General features: G+C 42.0%; 1 protein-coding gene across 2 annotated transcripts in view; it reads right to left on the reverse strand.

The window, feature by feature from the left end:
- TGFBR3 (transforming growth factor beta receptor 3) overlaps window positions 1–19,753 on the reverse strand; it is a 276,475-nt gene that overhangs the window by 66,568 nt on the left and 190,154 nt on the right. Inside the window, exons 6-10 of one of the 2 annotated variants that reach the window (XM_069737555.1) lie at window positions 15,969–16,131; window positions 14,145–14,292; window positions 6,126–6,312; window positions 5,839–6,041; window positions 3,480–3,629 (exon numbers count right to left, since the gene is read on the reverse strand). In XM_069737555.1, coding sequence (XP_069593656.1) covers window positions 3,480–3,629; window positions 5,839–6,041; window positions 6,126–6,312; window positions 14,145–14,292; window positions 15,969–16,131 — 851 coding nt within the window. The remainder of the gene's footprint in view (window positions 1–3,479; window positions 3,630–5,838; window positions 6,042–6,125; window positions 6,313–14,144; window positions 14,293–15,968; window positions 16,132–19,753) is intronic. The other variant, XM_069737556.1, reaches the window with a different exon arrangement.

Here is a 19,753-nt window from a genome sequence, read left to right on the forward strand (position 1 = left end):
TGCCTGTATTGAGTGCACAGTCCTGCGCACTCTGACGGGGCTGACACAGTGTCGGAGTGTGCGGGCGCCACCTGATCCCCGAGTCCTGATTGCAGAGGCCGCTTGCTGCACACAGGACCACACAGCTGATGCTCATGGTGATAGTGTGCATACTCACCCTGTGTGTGCTCGGCTCGGGCAGTGCCAGAGCACTATCACATCTCCTCTCCTGACAGCAGCGGCCGCCCGCAGCTGGGAAATCCTGTGTGCAGCAAAAGGCTGCTGCATACAGAACAGGGGGATCAGAGGGCACCCACGCACACGGACACTGTGTGATCTCTCAGCTCCTCTCTCGATGTCAGTGTGCGCAGAGTTGAGGATTTAATCCAAGCAGCACTTCTTGAAGTGCTGTCAATCATCACAAAAGGGAAGGGTAGAGGATAGTAATTGAGAGGTCAGAACGGTGTGTAGTGCGCTACATCATGCCAAGGGTGCATTGCTAATAAATCTGCTTTTACATAAAACAAAATAAGTAAAATCCATACCATAAATGCGATTTTTAAAGGGGCGGAGTCTCCTATATGAATGCATAAATGGTTTAATATCAGTTTAGGGGGTGACAGACTCCTTTTAAAAATAGGAAACACTACATCTATAAATGCCATACCGGCCTGACTGACAAAAAAAAAAAACACATGACAGCTAGACCGAGTTATGGAAAAGTTGAAACCGGTAAGGAAAAAGGAACATGTGCTTTTTTTTTTTTACCTGCAGATCGCACCCTTGGGAGGAAGCTGCCCTATTGTGTGCACAGCTTTTGTGTTGAAAGAAGGATTTGGTTTATATTGCAGCTTTGATGTAGAGATTACAAGACTTTTTTTGAATATGCTCTTATGGACCAGCTAAATGAGCTGCAGGAGATTCGGGATAACACAAGAAACCAGCGTATCCCCTTCTGTACAACTATAGTAATCTCAAAATCTACAGAGGAGCCTTGAAAGGCTACTTTCACAATAGCGTCGGTACGGGCCCGTCGCAGTGCGTCGGGACAGCTTTACAGAAGCATACTGTGAAATTAAATCACAACGGGGGCAGTGGAGGCAGTTTTACAACGCATCCGCTGCCCCATTGTAAGGTCCGGGGAGGAGGGGGCGGAGTTCCGGCCGCGCATGCGCTGTCGGAAAAAGCAGAACCAACGGACAAAAAAAGTTGCATTTAACGTTTTTTTGTCACGACGGACTGCAAAAACACGACTCATCCGTCGCACGACGGATGCGACGTGTGGCAATCCATCGTAATGCGCCGCTAATGAAAGTCTATGGATAAAAAACGCATCCTGCGGGCAACTTTGCAGGATGCATTTTTTCTGCAAAACGACGCATTGCGACATGCGTCGTATGACGCTAGTGTGAAAGTAGCCTTAGTCATCAAGTATGGCATCATATAAGTAGGGGGAGTCCACAACATGGTCACATTAGCACTATGTGTAAAAGGACATAAGCCAAGGAGGTAAAGCAAGTACATGGCACTTATATTAAGCAAGGACTGGGGATATGTCAAATATGCACCAATTGGTGTAGATTTTGCTCCGGATTTCACTCTGGAAATGCAGCAGATTTCAACTATGCACTGCAAGGGCTATAATCTGCAGTAAAAATCCACAGCACAATTTCACACGCTTGTGTTACTGTAACACGCAAAAAAAGGGGGTAGCACAGTGGCTCAGTGGTTAGCACTGTTTGTATGTCTCCCCTACACTCCAAAGACATACTGATAGGGAATTTCGATTATGAGCACCAATGGGGACAGTGATTGTAATGTCTGCTAAGGGCTGAAGAATTATTGGCGCTATATAAGCAAGTAAACTCGAGCCTGGGAACTTTTCAGAATATTTTCCCACGCTCGAGTTCATATGAGTTCATCCAGCAGAGGGCGCATCACCGCCACTCGAGGTAACTACAGTACATTCTCCTGCATTCCATTCATTCACCAAGTTTTACAGTCAGGAGCACAGCTGCATTAGCAGAGCTCCTGGGTGTAAAATGATTTAACCCCTTCAGATGGATTTACAGCGTGGGACAAGACTGTAACGACGGAAGGTATGGGATATTGTTGTTTGTTTTTTTTAACTTTATTTCAGGTGACAAGGGTCTTCAGGTGGATTAAGAGTATAATAAAATATTAAAACACCATGTGTCTTTATTTCATTAAAATACTTTTTAATAATGTGTGTGTGTTTTATTAACCATTTCGTACTATTGGATTAATAATGGATAGGTGTCATAATTGACGCCTCTCCATTATTAACCTGGCTTAATGTCACCTTACAATAGCAAGGTGACATTAACCCTTTATTACCCCATATCCCACCGCTACACGGGAATGGGAAGAGAGTGGCCAAGTGCCAGAATAGGCAGATCTTTACAGATGTGCCTTTTCTGGGGTGGCTGGGGGCAGATGTTTTTAGCCGGGGGGGGGGCAATAACCATGGACCCTCTCTAGGCTATTAATATCTGCCCTCAGTCACTGGCTTTACCAATCTGGCGGAGAAAACTGCGCGCCAATTTTTTCCCGGGATTTAACCCTTTAATTTAATAGCTAGAGACCCCAAATTTGACACAAAGACACTACTAACATTAGTAAAGAGGAAAATGTAACAAAAGAAGGGATATGAGATGGTTTACTGTATGTAAACCATGTCTCATATCCTGTCGGGTTTGTGAAGGAGATAGGAAAAGCCGGCAATTGAATTACCGGCTTTTCTGCTATATAGCGCTGAATTAAATATAAATATATATATATACATATATATACTGTATATGTGTCTCACTGACTTATATATATACATATATATATATATATATATATATATATATATATATATATATATATATATATATATATATATATATAGACTGTATATATGTTTTTGAGAATATTTGAGCCGATGGATCCATGATATGTCCATTTTGCAAGCCTGCGAGAAAAATCGCCGTACGGAAGCCATATGGATGCCATACGGATAAATTTGTGTGTAAAAATCGCATCCTCACATTGAATACGGAATAGTGTTTTGGGACAATTACTGCGTATTACAGCCATAAAAAACGGACCGTATTTACTTACGCCTAGTGTGACGCCGGCCTAAAACAATGCACATAAGTCAAAGCCGTGGGTCTAATTATCTAATTATGTATAACTATGCCTGGTTAAGTCATTACTGATCCTACAAGGACATCCTGAGCTCACCGGAAAAATAGAAAAACATGCACAAAGCACTAAATAGGTCAATGTGTGGCTGAGCAATGGATACAATGGAAATGGACAGGAAAAATCCAACCTGCCTAGTCTATTTTTTCCCAGATACTGGAGGCGAATCTATAGAAATGACATAATCGTCCGGGTGTAGGGGCAGGGTAATGCACAATAGCAATGCTATCATTATGCTAGAGCCTTATTATTTGCCTTGCAGAGAGCGGACGCCTGCTGTAACTACTTACAGTATTGTAGTATATAATGTTAGCGTCATCAATAGTGTGCTGTGTTCCACATTTCGACAGTGAAGACTCTAAGATAAAATGAGTGGCAGTTTCTCGCGCTCTGCAACCTGGATCGAATAGAGAAAGTTCTGTCCCTAAGAGTCCATAGGCCTTAAAAAGGATACAACAGGTAAATGGATACAGCCTTTGTTACAAGAGTCAACACGAGAAAACAAGTATAAATGCCATAACTAATGCACCAAACATGTAATATTAAAAATACTAATGTAGTTTTGCTTTTAATATTATACATTTTGACTTTGGTGATTCCTAAGAATAGCAACCATAATTTGTACACTTTAAGGGCTCATGCGTATGACCGTATTTTCGGTCCGGGTGCGAGTCAACAAAACATTGGATCACGTTCAAACTCATTTTATGCTATGGGGCCGTGCACATGTCCAATTTTTTCTTCAAACTGAGCCGGTCCAAGGTGAACAATTACAGCTTGGTCGATCCGATTATCAGGTCATACTCGCCCATGCAAGTCAATGAGTCAGTGGAAAACATAGGACTACACTCGGAAGATATCTGATTGAAGTCCGATTTTCACGGACTGAAAGATTGGAGAAGATGGAGAATTTATTTTTTCCATCTTCTCCTCATCTGAGAAAATAAGATCACACCATGATCACACACGGAGTTTGATCAGACCATGATTACCGTAACCAGCCCGATTCTATCGGATGAGAGACGATAAGTTGGTGTCACCCTAGCCAAAGCGGTGTTCTCAATTTTGAAAGTTATTCATCATCCATATGAAAAAGGATAACTTACCAATTGCTGGGGTCCAACCGCTGGGACCCGTCACCGAGAATGGGGCTCTGAAGAGGTCCATGTGAATGGAGCTGTGGCTGATTATGCACACTACAGCCAAGCCAAGTGTTGTGATCGGCTGATCTTCGGCACTCCCGTAAGAAAGAATGGAGCGGAGGTGCATATGATTGACTACCACTTCATTTACACGAGCTCTTCAGAGTAGCGGTTCTCAGGATTGGTGGGGGTCCCAGAGGTCGGACCTCCAGCAATCAGGAAGTTATCTCCTATTCCATGGAGGATGGATAACTTCCAAACTTGAGAATACTCCTTTAATGGGTATAGCTAGGTACAGAGGTACCTATGTAGTTTTAGAAACTCTAAACTCTAGGGTTTGTACACTTTCGAGAGAAGGTAGGATTTATTCAGAACCTGTCACATTGAACATGCACTCTAATCGGTGGGCAGAAGGTTTTAGAGCAGGAGAAACTGAGGCAATACATTTATAGTGTTATGGAAACAGATCCAATATAAATTGTAATTTTTTTCAATTAAATTCTAACTTACTCTGAACTTAGGAGTCCAGTGGGTGGTCTAAGTAATGACTGACAGTCATGGGAGTGCGCACAATTAAAGGAAGGCTGTCAATCCCTGATAAGGACCACCCACCAGACCACTAAATCCAGGAAACCAGAGATTTAAATAAATAAATTACAAGTTCCCATTAAACCACAGTAAATATCAATCTGTTCAGCTCTTCCTGCTCTATAATATGCTACCAAGTTCAATGCATGTTCAATGTCCCAGGTTCTCTTTGCTTGTTCTGAGATACTTGATTACTTTCCGGCACTTCTTTAAAGTATCAATGACAAAGTAAAGTCCATCAATGGCATGTTTTAGGCTGACAATACAAACTAAATCAAGGTCAGCGGATCTAGTAGACAATCTAATGTGAAAGAGATTCCTCCCAATCCTGCATAATAAATTTCAACATTACTGTTGTTTTGTTGCACTGGGATATAAGTTGCTAGTGCAGTGGTGTATTTCCCTCTCTTTGCTGACATTTACATTGGGGAGAAAGCTCTAGCCGCCCCCTATTACTCATGCTTGGAGAAAAGACACCCATACACATTAGGATAAAGTCTGCCAATATCAGTGTAATGTATATGGGGGCCTCCTGACAAATTGTGTTGTCGGAGAGAAAGATCCGACTTGCCGAATTTCAATAGCAGATCCTTTTTGGTTTTCTTATAGAGAAGACAGGAGCTCTTGGCCGATGGTTTGTGTGTATGGAGAAAGATGATGTACCGTATATCTGTTGGGCGAATGATTGTTCTGCTAACTCTATCAAATGTGTACGCAGACCTCAATAGAGGTGATTTATCTTACAAAAAGATTACAAGGATTGGGCAAATCAACATGCCTGATCCTTCTCTGCCTGGCAGGAGAGTCAACACAGACAATATCACTGGTCATAACATTGAGGTTACATAACATTTTGTTTTCTACCACAGTCATTTTCAGAGTATTTAGACACAAATAACATGCCAGGCTTATAACATACCTTTAAACTGTCCTTTTCTATAGATGCCACCATCTTGTTCTCGTCACATTTCACAGACATGGCCACATTAATATTTCCCTGTGCTTCCTCTGGCTCCTTGGGAAAATTATGCTCATCACTGCCACGCAAAATAAAGTCTTGACTGCTGAGCCGGAAAAAGTCCAACTCAGGTGAAACAGTGGCGTTCTCTTGGTCATTCATTTCTAAGAAGAGAGATTACTTAGAAATCATATTTTTCTAAATTTGTGAGCAACATGGTAAACAGCGGTATGTACTTGCACTTTTACCTATGTCATCCAGTTTGATGTGAAACTTGTTTGCCACCGGTACATGAATGTAGGAGGTCGCTGGATAATTTAAGTCAGAGGCCCACTTGATTAAAAGCTCCGGGGTTGAGGGAATGTTTGGAATCACCTGTTTGCTGGTGGAAAGACTTTTTTCTGAATCTTTACTAAAGGTAACACTGTCTGGCGTCTGCACAGAAAAGAGCAAAGATAAAAATATATATATGTATATGAAATTATGATCCTGCAAAATCTACTCATAAAACCGAAATGTCACTGAGGATCACAATAAATATCTAACTTTGATATGAACCTAACAAAGGGATTTTTACGAATCATGTAAATAAGATTATAAGAGTAAGATTTGTGTAATTCTTAGGGATGAACAAAAGAATTTGCAAGATTCTGGTCAAGCGGTCACATTGGTATTCTGTGGCCACCGAAACGGATCCCTGCATACCACCTCCTACCTGATTAGTAGACCTGGCGAGATGTCATCGTGTTGCATAATGTTGCCCCAGGCCTACTAATCAGAAAAGAAGCATGAGATGCCAGTAGATATGAGGAGGTTCGCAGGGCTCCGGTCCGGCATCCACGGACTACCAATGTAGTTGCCGGAAAAGTCCTGCAAATGTTTTTGATTATTTATTGTAATTCTCCAAAATCTTATGATAGCATTGATTCCCATGAAATCTGATCTTGGCAACCTTGGCAAAGGTAGATCTATCCTGTGTGAATCCCGTCCGTACAGAACACACGCCACCTTAAAACTTCTCCATGAAAAGACTCATTAACTTTCATCTAAGAGTTTGTTAAAATCCAAAAGCTTTTTAACTTAATTTCTGAAACAAGGAACTCTAGCAATTGTACAATTGTTCTGCAGCACCTCCGCAGGGAAAATGGTGTATTACACATTTCCCAATAGCTGTCTGTATAAAAATAAAAATGATGGGTCCCCCTGAATAGTGCTCTTTGTAACTACACTCCACTGAAAAATATATAAAGGACCATTACGATTCACCCCTTCTAAATAAAACCTGAATTTACCAATAGGGTAATTAAAAATAGGAAAAATAGGACTACTCCTTGTCAATAGTATCTGCCGTAAAAAAATGAAGCCATCTATTAGAGATAAAATAATAGATGCAGAAGTCTCCACTGGTTTAGGCATGTATAATTCAGGCCAAATGCATTGCACATGAGCTTTCTGATGCTTTTCAGCCAATGAACAGGTCTCAAGGGCATTTTAGTTTATGTATAAGAACAACAACTAAAAAAAGCATAAAGCTCCTGGTTCAAAATACCCTATTTGTCATGGCAACTATATCCTCTACACCCCCCAATAGCACTCCCCTTGTTTACCAAAGATCCATCGTTATCTTTTTTTTAATTATGATTGCAATTTTTTTCAATTGTTTATTTTGGAAACGCAAATATGTAGCCGTTTTATATAGTGACATTTTTGCCTCCATAAAGTTATGTAGGTTAAAAAATAGACTGGGCGAACAGTACAATGACCAAAACCAAAAAGTCTTGTGCGTATATGCTTTATTCAGATGTTGTATGCTCAGAGGGAGAGCAAAAATAAAACGACGTTAACTCCAGCATTTCACAGTCCAAACGTTTGAGTAATCTGGAGCTTTTTCTTGGCACAAGACTTCTAGACAATCTGAAAAATCTCCAAACCAGTAGAGGACGGAGCAGAGATAACCAATTATGGGGCTGCGCTGATTACTACATGTAAATTCTACAGATGGATTAACGGCCAGCTGTACAATGACACGCACACGTTATGGTGGAGGCCCCACTGCAAGTTTCATAGGAGGCCCCATTGTGCTAGTCAGGGTAAAGCAAATTCTTGCTGAGAAGAAATAGGATTTTAGAAGCTAATGCTGGTAGAGGCTTTTTGATCACTAATGAAAAGGCATTTTCATTTCTCGAGTCCCACAATCAGTGACCTAGGTGGAAATCCAACAAGAAACAACGTTCTAAGGCCCTGTTTCCTAGAATAACAGACCAAAATTAGAGATGCGTAATGAGATTGGGCGCTCTGCTCTGGACGTAAATAAAATATGCATTGCTTAACGCAATCACAAACATCTGTGAAAATATTTATGGCCTGGTCTTCTGTTTCGGATTAGAAGAGTGAGGGAAGTTTTAGATTTCACATCTGTTGGAGGACGTCTGTGCACTCCGTAGAGTGGATCATCAGGTATCCAGTTTAATTGCTACACCCACTCTATCCTTCGTTACATTCTGAAAATGCGTCTCCCCCTCAACCCTCAACAACTGCTTAAGCTTCTCGGCTTGCATTTTCTTCATGCAAATTGAGCATTTTCATGCTGGTATGGAAAAAAAAATCCACGTGTGTGTATATTTTTATAAAACAGAACATGATGAGTCCTTTTTCAATGTATCACTCCCTTAAAATAAAATACGATGAAAGCAATCCCTCTATCAATGTCTTGTCAGTGTGTGCAATATAAGCTCCTCCAAGCACCTGAGATATGTAAGATTGTCTGGATTCTTTTTTTTTATTTCTTCCTTTTTTTTTCAATAAATGCAAAAAAGTTTTGGAGGCAGTCTACACAGTTGCCTCTATAGCTGTAGCATAGTACGTGTCCTCTAATGTACTGCTTCTCCCTCTATTTCTACTAGGCCCTCATGAAGCAGAACATGGCAATGCCTCACGCCTCATCAGTGGTCAGCAGTTGTCCATACATGCTTTTCATGAGATAATTTGATGAGACTTCCAGGGTCACATCATTCTTATTCCAATGCCCCTTTTCAGGAGGATGGCCATCAGAACTTTGAATCTGAAAGCTATATAGATCTCCTCTTCCTACTTACATTAATTGATAAACTAAACTTGCACTTCCATGCAGAACTTAACATTAGCTAGCCAGAAGTTATAGTAACAACCAAAGTTGACAAATGTGAATCTCCGCATTGTTGACCCTAACTGAGGCCTAAAAAAGAAACAAGTGGCTGTGATTACATCTCTTGTACACTCCCTGTTACAACTTACTGACCCATTTGGTTCATTGGTCAACCATGTAGTCACATTCAGAGCAACAAAAAAGTACCGTAGTTTTTTTCGAGTCGTAGTGGCCTCACAGCATACTGTAGATAGCCCTTGGTCTCTCTCGGCCGATTATTATGCCATCAGCTATCTATTACGTGTTTACAATTTGTCTTTAAAGCAGTCTTCCCAAAATTGAAATCTATCCCTCATTCTGTAATTTAACTTTCTCAATCCAATCCACAGCTGAGAACAGGACTCTGGATCCCAAGAGCCCAGTCTTGAATGGAATGAAGGTTTGCATACTTGATTTATGTTAAATTTATTGTCTTGGTTATTTCTGGCGCTCCCATAGACAACGAATGGAGCGAAGATCAAGCTTGCTCGACCTCCGGGTCCCAATGGTCAGATCAGCAATCAGCAAGTTAAGGAGGATAGCTTTCAATTCTAGAATATCACTTTCAGTGTTAATTTACCCTTGAAAACACAAAAAGTAGCTATACAAACAATAGTAAATTAGCAAAACAGGACTGCTACAGATTTTAGCTTTAATTTTTAAAAACAAAACATAATACTTAGCAGATATCCTGCCATGTTCACTTTCTACACACGGCTGTAATTGGAACTAAAAATGACTGGTAGTTTCTGCCAATGTGAATGTATATGTTACTATTCCAGGCACAGAACAAGGAGGGGAACATGCTGTGAGAGTTAACCACTTTCCAGCCACAACCACAGTAAAATGAGATAAAAAAAAGTGTGAAATGTATTTTACATAAAGGGAGTCTGTAAGCAGGATTTCACGCACACACACACTGTGTATATATGTATGTAGTTCTTTCAAAAGACAAGTCAAAAGACAAGTCCAGCAATACCTTTAACATGGCCCACAGATTCCTCCATTCCCTTGAAATCAATGTCTGAATTGATATGCATTTGAGGCTCATGAACTAATTGTAGATCTGAAACCTATGTCACTCCAGCTCTATTCTCCACCCAGCAACACCTCCTCCCGTTTGAATGAAGGCTCCTTTGTCTGAAGTCACATAGAGGCTTTGGAGCAGGAGGAGGCAGCGTTGGCTGGGGAATAGAGCTGGAGTGACAGAGGCTTCATAGCTACAATAGAACTTCAGCCTCATTTCCATGCCAATTTAAATACCGATTTCTCAGTAATGAAGGAACAGACTGGCCATGTACAGGTACTGCTGTATGTAAGGCTCATGGGCGTGATCCCATTGCTCCACAGGCTAGGTTTACCCTGGAGGGGCCTGACTAAATATCCACCGGGTATTCACTAGCGCCTCTGATGGTGATAGGCTGGACCGCCGGTAGACATCAGGTACTGCCCCAGAGGAGTCCCTGGGACTGCAGCAGCTGTTGCACGGCTATGCAGCAGAGTTGGAAGTGCTGCATGGACTCAGCGTTTAGCATGGCGGCGGGAACGCATGCGAGTTACTGTCAGGACATTGGACTTGTCTCGGAAAGAGCTACATGTGCATTTAAATAGTTTGACGGCTGAGATCTTGATGACAGGTTTCCTTTAAACTAATGACTCTGATTCACATTGTTTTCCAATAAAACAACTTACATCGCCTAGTACCATATATTTTGCTGTACATTAATGGACAAAGCCCTGGGCAATAGATGCATTTTCAAATGTAAAAAAGTTCCCTAATCTTAAATGTAAGTAAACGAAGCAAACAATAATAAATACACGTATATCTTGATGGGAAATATCTCTATTTCCTAACCACTTGGGTGTCGGTTGAGGACGTCTTTCAGCTGGCTTAGGGTATTGTATATGTGGCGGGTGAGAGAATACCAGTCACTGCACTTCTTACTGGAAGAGTACGTTGCGAAATATATATCATGCAAATCGCAGATGGCCTACGACTCGCTTCTAAGAACTAGATCACGTGACGAATGATACACATTGGAAGAAAAGTTCAGAGCCACATGAATGAGTGCAAATGTTTCCAAGAGAAAATTTAGAGAAAGTGTAGCAAAAAAAATCAATTTAGTTATCTTTCAAAAAAAAAAAAAAAAAAGTACAGCACATGTTTTAAATGAAGACATTTGGCAGCCGGCAGCGGCCCACATCATAGGGATTTCCTCTCTCTGCTGATCCAGCATGCTGTGTAAGTACATGATTCCTAAAAAAAAAAAAATAGGCCAAGAGGGATCCAGAAGCCTGAAAGAGTTAATGGCAAATGAGAAAAAAAAAAGTCACCGCAAGCTATATATTATATATAAATATATATATATATTTTTTTTAACATTTGTAGGAAAAGCTAATTGAGAAACTGCAAGGTCGAGAAGACCCAGATATGAGTGAAAGAAATCTGGAGTGGAAACATTTAAGGTCAGACCTAGTTCATGTTGTGCTGAAAATGTCCGTAAGAGCAGGACGGCAATAGAGCAAATCTTCATGGTTTACACTGACCGAAAATAACATGAAGCCACAAAAGAAATAAACACAACTGCCCGCTGGGGAAAAGAGATAAACTAATCCCACTATGTTTTCACTAGACTGGTGGGTAAGTCCATTTTCTTAAAAATAAAATACAAAACACCTATAAACAAAATTCCTTACCTTGTCCTTTTCTGACAGGTTGCCATAAATTTTCATATGTTATAGCGAAATGTGAGAAGTTTTTATGTATGGAAGTCTGGGTGCCAAAATATCCAAAGATGATGGAAACAAAGGGCCAGAAGGCTCGGCAAAATGTTGTGCCCCTTTAGCTGGGATTTCTCTGCACAGCTCTGCTCGGGTAGATGGGGGTTCACATTATGTGTGTTTATTAGTCTATAGGTCTCTGAGTCTGTACCAGTGGCCGACATATCATTGGTGCAACCTGTGCTGCCGCATAGGGGCCCAAGAGGAAATGGGGACCACGTCCACCACAAAAGCAGGTGGAATTGAGCTATTGGCTTGGGAAGGGCCCAAATATTGTTCTTGCTTAGGGCCTCTAATCTGTTTGTGTCCCCCATCGATCCATACAAAGCTATCTCCATCTTTTTGGGGTGAGCCAAGAGGTGTTGATCAAAGCCAAAGGGGCAGAATGCTAACTACATTTGCTACTTATTTTCAGCATTTGTTAGGGGTACCAGCACCATAGGACCCCTAACTGATCACAACATTTGATATCTCACGAGTTTTTGGGTATGTTCACAGCAAGTTTTTTATGTGGATTTTGAAGAGGATTCGCTTGAAAAGCCACATAAAAAAAGTAATCAAAGAGTATCTGAAGAATTGTTTATGCAGATATTGAAGTACATCCACTTCAAAATCGACAAATAAACCCCTCAGTATGAACAGACCCCTATGACACGACAGAAACATTTTATCAGGCCCATTTGGAAGTTATTTTAATGATGTCAACTTTAATAAAGCTTGGGTGACCACTAAAACGGCTGCCATTACACCTCTAACAACTTCAGCTTTCCTAGATGCTTACATGGCTAATTTGCCTATATGTCCTCCCACTCATTTAATCCTGCAAAATTAGACAGATTGGGAATTGGGAACAATAACATATGTGATACAATGGTAGCCATACTGGTTTCAACATCATGCTTTATTATTTTCAGTAACCTTCAATGTAGACATCTATCTCTACAAGTATTATCTGCTGTAGACTAATATCTATGGAGCATTACCGGAGGATTAGGAGTCCTTGGATAATCTATATAATATATGGAAACTTCACACTTTTGTAAGATCAAATCAATTAGCTACGATGATAAGCAATAAATGACTGGGATTTATAAACTACATTTAGAAAACTATAAATAAGTTCATCTACAGATAGGACCGCTCTTCGGATTAGATAAGTCCCTGGAGGTGCTAGAATGTATGTTATTGTAAGTGACGTGTTAGCAATCTGTCAACAAGCATGGGAAGAAGAAGCTGCGTTCTCATGGGGAGATCACGGATGGAACTAATAATTCTTGATGTTTACATCAGATATTTCTTGAAAACTATAGTTTATGTTCATGAGTGTTTTCAGGCGCTATCAGGAATAATGATAATATACAAGAGTGCAATATAGGATAGCTCTAAAATGGGCATATTTTAATGGGAAAATTAAATATATATGGCCCAAAAAAGGGTTTGAAAAGTCTCAAAATTTAGGCCCAACCAGTTTCTCCAAGCTCTCATAAAATGGAAGGAGCTATGACGGGACATGGGTGTGGCAACCATTGCTCGTCAAATTCATTGCCTGGAGTAAAATTTGTGGTGAAGGCGTATACAGAGTTGTATGCCACTTGTCCAATGCTCCTGATTCATGTCACAGGGATATGCCTCTTCGTGAATCAGGAGTGTCTGACTCCATCATGCCCCCTCATCAAAACCTGCATGAACAATGCCCGTCTTGATGAATCATGCCCTTAAAGAAAATCAAAGCTTAAGAAGGTGCATAGTTAGGGGTGGTGGTAAATGGGACATGTACTCTTCATATTGCATACCAGAAAGGTACACGCAAGCTACTTCACCTCGGACAGAGAATTCAGGTACAGCTTAGGAGCAGTAAAAAACTTTTTGCCTAGGTGAAAGAAAGCCCAGATGTCATGAAAGTGCTAAAAATGTTGAATTATGTGCTGTCCTTCAAGTCAATTAATCCATTGTTAAATGTATTAATGCAAGGAGCTTACACTATGCAAAAAAATACAGTGGAGAAAACCTTAAGTGAGTGACTTAAAATGTGTTGGATCCTCAATAAACACCTTATTGATTTGAATGTGAATTATTTAATAATTTATTTGCCCTGCGGGGGCACTGCAGAAAAATTGAGACCTTGCTTCCAAATCTCTCCACTGATCATTAAAACTCCAGGCAGTAGGGCAGCCTCGTTAAAGAAATTTTCTTTAGAAAAAAAAAACCCACAATGGGTGAGGGGGTGAACCCCTCTTAAATATTAAAAATAGATCATTAGGCAAAAAAATAATGCATCGCTAAAATATTATTACTACAATTATGATAGTAGCAGGAAACATACCAAGATTTCCAGATTGCCTTGGATACTGCTTGTCCTGATAACCCAGTTGACGGATTTTTTACACTTGAGGATAAGGACAAGATTCTTAAAAAGAATGGCATCGGGATGGCGTGGACTGATGTCAATGATTATGTCGACCTGAAATGAACTATATAAAGGAAAATAAAGTCAGATAGAAAGAGGAATGTCTTCCTTCAGTTCAAAGTATTGTGATCCAGCATCTGCTCATCTAATTAAATATTTAGATTTTCGCCAAGGAGTGAACATGTGCAAACCAGACGGGTCTAACAAAACCTGGACACATTTAATCTACATGAAATTGTGGTAAAAAATACTTGAGAAAAGTTTGCTACCCATGAGTGAAATGCTTAATGATGACTCGGAATGTGAATGACAAGTTCTACCACCGGTCACAAGGTTGGAAGTTCAAAGACATGTAGTCAAGTGGTGCCATCTTTGTGATATAACAGGTTGATAAGTAGGCAACTCAAGAAACAATTTAATACATGCCTCAAAGTGCTTACAGATGAAGTGGACTTTATTATTTTTTTGGAACTATTTTTTTATTTTTTTTTTAGAATTGTTTGGTAGGTCATCACCCACCCATTTCCGTTCACAGATAATATTTGAAAATCATCATAATTTGTATTTACGGAGTACATTTTGGTGGCAAAGGAAACTGCTGTAATGAATCTCATTCAGCTCTAAGGGAACTTTGAAGACTTTGAAGACTTGGCATCCAGAATTGTCATTAAATCCAGAAGTTTTAGCCTATGGTAAGTTTAAAAGAAATGAAGGAATCTTATTCAAAGCACAGAAAAACCAAAAAGATTATAATACTAGAGACCAAAAATATACTGGATGTTTCATGGACCAATGCGACCAGCTGCCTATTACCTCTGATTTCACATTCAATGGCCATTTTAGAGTTTGGCAATGTAAGATTTCTGGAAATGTAAAACAAATGTTTGCAGTCGATCTTGATGCCATCAATTCATGGTTTTATCGTATAGAGCACCAAAAACAGAATGTATCAGGTAACTTAACACAATACGATTTTTATTTCCATGATTTGATTGTTTCAACATTATAAGCAAATTTGCCTGCCATTATATTCTCTATTCACATTATATTTTTACGTTATGTTTATGTAAAAGTCTAACTTTTGCCACTTTACGTCATAGGACACTCCCATATAATGAGAGGTTTACTTCTTACAGTGGCCAATTGTATGGGAATACACAGCAGACCCCACTTTCCTATCCAGTAAAAAAAAAACATATGTCAACACATACCAGTCTGATAAAGGCAAAAGGGCACTTGGGTGAATGAGGGCTTATGCATATGTTTAACATATATTTTGAGGATCTCTCCGCTTGCATATGACAAACATAAAGATAAAATGTTATGTGAATAAAGTCTAAGTAAGAGAAGGACTTATTGTCCTCCTTATTTGGGATTATTTTACACATATAGTACGTCCACCCCTTGAATTAATTCTGGTACATAGGCAAAATATAGATTAAGTGCTACAAATATTTAGCTCTCCTACTAGTAAAACAGAGATGGGTAAAGCACCATGTAATTATGGAACCACTCCAAGAGCCTTATCCATTTTTTTAATAGCCAAGAAAAAAAAATTGATTTCTAAGTGCAGTAGCTCCAGCCAATCAACATCAGAGTGCATTGGCCAAGAGGTCCTATCACAGCAGGTACTATGCCATCTTTGTTTCAACGGCTTCACGGGTCCCAGGTTTTATACTTATGAACAACATGACAAGGTCAATACAATACATAAATCAGGAAGGACTCTGCTATCTTTACCTGTATGGTTTGGCACTTGGAGAATCCAACTCGATGATGTAGACCAATCTCCTTTCCTCTTCCAATAAACAGCTCTCGACAGACTGAGGTTCCAAATAATAGCCAAGATAATTCAGAGAAATAAAGTTTTTCTGAATGTTACATGTTGCGGGTAAAGTATTATCTAAAACACAACATTGACATTTCAGATTAGATTATTTATTGTCACTTTTATTTCACATATGTAATTATTCCTGTATATGCCACTTTAGAAGTCATTGCATCAAAGTATAGATTGACATTTTTTAAAACTGGTACAAATAATATTCAATCCGATTCCTCTGCTCATTTCTCAGACACAAATATCAAAGCTTAAAACAGGATTTTTTGGTTGCTTACCGTAAAATCTGTTTCTCGGAGCCTTCATTGGGGGACACAGGAACCATGGGTGTATGCTGCTGCCACTAGGAGGCGGACACTATGCATAAAAAAAATTAGCTCCTCCTCTGCAGTGTACACCCCAACGACTGGCATTATGAACCTCAGTTAGTGAGAAAGCAGTAGGAGAAGAAAAAACAATAAGGTTGAGATAACATAACCACAAACTGTAAACATGAGAACAGTCACAGAACACAGAACAACAGGAACTGAATAATATGGGAGGGTGCTGTGTCCCCCAATGAAGGCTCCGAGAAACAGATTTTACGGTAAGCAACCAAAAAATCATGTTTTCTCTATCGCCTCTCATTGGGGACACAGGAACCATGGGACGTTCCAAAGCAGTCCCTGGGGTGGGAAAAACAGACTTCCATCAGGCCAGAGGACTCACCACTGCCGCCTGCAAGATCCTTCTGCCTAGGCTGGCGTCCGCCGAAGCGTAGGTATGGACCTTGTAAAATTTGGCAAAAGTGTGGATGGAAGACCAGTTTGCCACCTTGCAAAGCTGTAGGGCGGAAGCCCTGGGGCGCACTGGCCAGGAGGCGCCGACTGCCCGGGTAAAGTGAGCCTTAATCCCAGTAGGGGGCACTCTGTTAATGACGTGGTAAGCCTCCAAAATTGCCGTTCTGATCCAGCGAGCAATAGTCGCCTTGGAAGCCTCTGCGCGTGCCATCAGGAATGACGAAAAGAGAGTCCGTCTTCCGCAAAGAGGCCGTTCTAGCCAGGTAGATCCTCACTAACCTGACAAGGTCCAGCTTGTTCAAAGATCGCTCCAGAGGATGAGTCGGAGCTGGACAAAAGGAAGGTAGAACGATGTCCTCGTTGAGGTGGAAGGTGGAAACCACCTTAGGAAGGAAGGAAGGCGGAGGCCTGAGGACCACCTTGTCCTGGTGGATAACCAAGAAATGAGGTCGGCAAGAAAGGGCCGCCAACTCGGAAACGCGGCGGATCGAAGTGATGGACACAAGAAAAGCCACCTTCCATAATAGAACTGAGAGGGAAACCTCCCTGAGAGGCTCAAAGGGGGAACCCCTCAGAACGTCCAGCACAAGATTTAAATCCCATGAAGCCACAGGGGCCCTGTACGGAGGGACAGAGTGGGCTACTCCTTGAAGGAAGGTCTTAACCTGTGGCCGAAAAGATAACGTCTTCTGAAAAAGGATGGAGAGCGCAGAAACCTGGTCCTTTAGGGAACTAAGAGCAAGGCCCGAATTCAGTCCTGCCTGAAGGAAAGCCAAAATGGAAGGCAGGGAAAAGGACATAGGTGCAACGCGGTTGGACTCACACCAACGGAAGTAAGCCTTCCAGGTACAATAGTAGATCCTGGAAGACGAAGGCTTCCTAGCCTGGATCATAGTGTGAATCACCCGGTCCGAAAGGCCAGACGCTCTTAGAACTGTGGTCTCAACAGCCATGCCTTTAAACTGAGTGACTGAGAATTCGGGTGGCAGATTGGACCTTGAGACAACAGATCGGGTCTGTCTGGAAGGCAAACCAAGATCTCCTTGGCCAATACGGGGCGATCAGAATGACCGGCACCCCTTCCGCCTTGATCATTTTCAACAGCTTGGGAAACAAGGGAAGGGGTGGGAACAGATAGGGGAGCGCAAACTGCGACCAAGGAATGACCAGAGCGTCGACTCCCACTGTGAGAGGGTCACGAGACCTGGAAACGAACCGAGGAACCTTCCTGTTCATTCGGGACGCCGTGAGATCCACGTCCTGAGTCCCCCATCGAAGACAAATCTGATGGAAGACCTCCTGATGCTAGGACCATTCCCCTGCCGTGAGACCCTCGTGGCTGAGGAAGTCGGCGACCCAATTGTCCACGCCGGGGTTATGCACCGCGGATATCACTAGAACCGTTGCCTCTACCCAAAGGAGGATCTTGGATACTTCGGCCAAGGCCAGAGTACTCCGAGTCCCTCCTCGTGGTTGACATATGCCACTGTGGCATTGTCTGTCTGGATTCGAATAGGCAGACCCCTGAGAATCCTTTCCCAGTGACGAAGGGACAGAAATATGGGCCGAATCTCGAGGATATTGATCAGCAGAGTTGACTCCTGCGCCAACCAACGACCCTGAACAGTCAGGTGGCGAAACACAGCACCCCAGCCGAGCAGGCTGGCATCCGTCGTCACCACCTGCCAGTGAACTAGAAGGAAGGACCTGCCGTGGGAGATGAGAGGTGACATCAGCCACCAGTTGAGGGACCGTTTGACTCTGGGCGGAAGCAGAATCGGGTGGTCCAGAAAAAGGACAGACCTGTCCCACTGTGAGAGAATAGCCTGCTGAAGGGGTCTTGAATGAAATTGAGTGAAGGGAATCACTTCCAATCTGGAAACCATCCTTCCCAGAACCTTCATTGCCGATCGGAAAGAGGGAAGTCGAGGGCCCTGGAACAAGCGAACTTCCCGATGAAGGATTGATCTCTTGTCTTCGGGAAGGAAGACTCTGGACTGACGAGTGTCAAAGAGCATGCCCAGAAAAACGAGGCTGAGAAGGAATAAGGCAGGACTTCTTTCGGTTGACAAGCCACCCGAAACGGGCTAGGATGTCGAGGACGATGGACAGACTTTCGTGAGCCTGAGAAACGGACGGAGCCTTGATGAGGATGTCATCGAGCTACGGAAACAGAACCAGGTCTCTGACCCTCAAGATGGCTATCAGCGCTGCCATGATCTTCGTGAAAACCCTGGAGGCGGTTGCGAGACCGAACGGCAGGGCGACAAACTGAAAATGCTCCTGATGTACTGCAAAATGCAGGAATCTGTGATGTCCCGGGAAGATCAGGACATGAAGGTAATCGTCCTGGATGTCTATGGAGCACAGGAATTCCTGAGTATCCATGGAAGCAATTACTGAACGATAGGATTCCATCCTGAAGTGTCTCAGACGAACCCTCTTGTTCAGCAATTTGAGATCCAGAATGGGACGAACCTTGCCGTCCTTTTTCGGTACCACAAAAAGATTCGAATAGAACCCTGTGAACCGTTCTTTTTCTGGAATGGGAACAATTACCCCAGATTTGAGGAGGGAAGCGATGGCTGCAAAAAAACCTGGAACTAGAGCAGGGTCTCTTGGAGGGCGAGATTCGAAGAAACGATCCGGGGCCGAGAAATGAACTCTACTTTGTATCCAGAGGATACCACTTCCCAGACCCATGCGTCCTCCACTGAGGTGATCCAGATGTCCCTAAAGAAGAGGAGACGGCCGCCCAGCTTGAAAGGTGCGCTGGGGTCTTGCCGTGAGTCATGACGAGGTGGATCTTCCAGCCCTAGACCTGGAGGATCTACCTTGGGAGTAGCGGGAATGCCAGGAAGGAGTGGGTCTAAAGGATACCGTCTTCCTCTCTTGACGAGTCTGTG

Source organism: Ranitomeya imitator, chromosome 8 (assembly GCF_032444005.1).
Source record: "Ranitomeya imitator isolate aRanImi1 chromosome 8, aRanImi1.pri, whole genome shotgun sequence".
Taxonomy (NCBI): domain Eukaryota; kingdom Metazoa; phylum Chordata; class Amphibia; order Anura; family Dendrobatidae; genus Ranitomeya; species Ranitomeya imitator.